This window comes from Antrostomus carolinensis, unplaced genomic scaffold (genome assembly GCF_000700745.2).
Source record: "Antrostomus carolinensis isolate BGI_N321 unplaced genomic scaffold, ASM70074v2 scaffold4705, whole genome shotgun sequence".
In the NCBI taxonomy this organism is placed as follows: domain Eukaryota; kingdom Metazoa; phylum Chordata; class Aves; order Caprimulgiformes; family Caprimulgidae; genus Antrostomus; species Antrostomus carolinensis.
The window spans coordinates 76,786-78,357 of record NW_010316961.1 but is presented as its reverse complement, the minus strand read 5'-3'; the positions used below and the strand labels follow the sequence as shown (position 1 = coordinate 78,357).

At 58.8% G+C, this 1,572-nt stretch overlaps 1 protein-coding gene across 1 annotated transcript in view; it reads right to left on the bottom strand.

The window, feature by feature from the left end:
* Positions 1–1,466: 1,466 nt before the first annotated feature.
* SNORC (secondary ossification center associated regulator of chondrocyte maturation) overlaps positions 1,467–1,572 on the bottom strand; it is an 8,902-nt gene continuing 8,796 nt past the window's right edge. Inside the window, 1 exon segment of the mRNA XM_010168399.1 lies at positions 1,467–1,572. Within this exon segment, the coding sequence (XP_010166701.1) occupies positions 1,467–1,572 (106 nt within the window).

The window sequence follows — 1,572 nt, the reverse complement described above, 5'->3', positions numbered from 1 at the left end:
CCCCCCAGCCACACGCACAAAGCAGAGGAGCACAGCCGTGCCCGTGGCAGCGCGGGGAGGCAGCAGGACACCGGGAAGCTGCTGGAGGGGGGCTCTGTGCCACACGAGTCCCAGGTTACACGTGGGGTGCGAGGTCAGACCCAGCTGAGGGAGGCCTCAAGTCAGATCCCCCCAACAGCATCACAAAGGCAGCTTTCTGAGTACAACCACACCTCCATCTCAGGGCCCAGAACTCACAGCAGCCACAAATTCTCTAACACAAAACCCAGGGGAGCTCCTGCACTAGGAAGTCCTGGAAATTACCTGAGAAATTGGCACATCCTGGATCCTCCAGCTTCACAGCCCAGCAGCCAGCCCAGCCACACTCACCTACCTGGAATGTTTCTCAGAGCATGGAAACGCTCCCTTATCCATCAGAAACTGCTCTTTCATGAGTGGAGGGGCTGACCCAGGTTCCCCAGTGCCAGGACACCAGTTCCTCACTGTTTTTCTGGGAGGAGAGGGGCTCAGGGCTGCTGTGCACTGTCCCATGACCCACCACCAGCCCCTCTTGCTCCGATGCAACTTTTTAGGACTCCAGTCCCTCGGCAAAGGCTGTGCCATTTTCAGGCACTAAGTGGCATCCAGTGTTATTTCCTCAGAACCAGCCCTGCACGCCTCCGTTTCTGTGGTCTCCAGTGTTGTACAGGGCCAGGCCTGGGGCCCACAGGCACGGGCTGGAGCCCCTCAGCCCCTGCCGGGCTGCCTCAGCGAACTGAGGGGAACTTCTCGTTGTCTCGTTTTTCTGTGTGATGAAATATAGCTGAGCGAGCCAGCGCCAAAGCAACACACGTGCGTCTTCTTCCTCCCCTCACACCAACCGCTCGCCTCTTACCCAGCCCCTTCCACTGTGACTGGTGTGGGGCAACTGGGTGGAAGTGGGGCTGAACACAAACATGGGGGGGATAAGACCAGGGAGGGGTCAAGGTGGGTTACATTAACTGAACAACCCTTCCTCAGGACAGCTGTGCAAGGTGATGCCCAACACCATTACCCCCACCCAGGTTAGACTAAGAGAGCTGATGCCAGCTCAAAGCCACCCACTGCCGCAGGTCCCTCCTGCCCATGGGGGTGACAGTGGCTGCTGTGGTCTCTGTGCCCCCAGAAGAACCGCACGCCAAGAGCAAAGGGCACTCGGGTGCTGTCCGGTGCAGAGGCTGGAGTGCCCTTTGCCACATCCGTGACAGCATTTGTCCCCAAAGGGCCCACCCCAGGCAGACAGGGAGCAGGAGCAGTCGAGGGCAGGAGACGAGCTGGTTGTGTTACAGAAAAATCTTTGGTGCTGTCCGGTGCAGAGGCTGGAGTGCCCTTTGCCACATCCGTGACAGCATTTGTCCCCAAAGGGCCCACCCCAGGCAGACAGGGAGCAGGAGCAGTCGAGGGCAGGAGACGAGCTGGTTGTGTTACAGAAAAATCTTTTATTGAGTTCAGGAGGCCGAGAACTTTCTCAGCGTGATGACGACCAAAGCCACAAGCACAGACGTACCCAGGAGGGAGGCGATGACAATGGCACCAATGGCTCCGGGCCCCAGC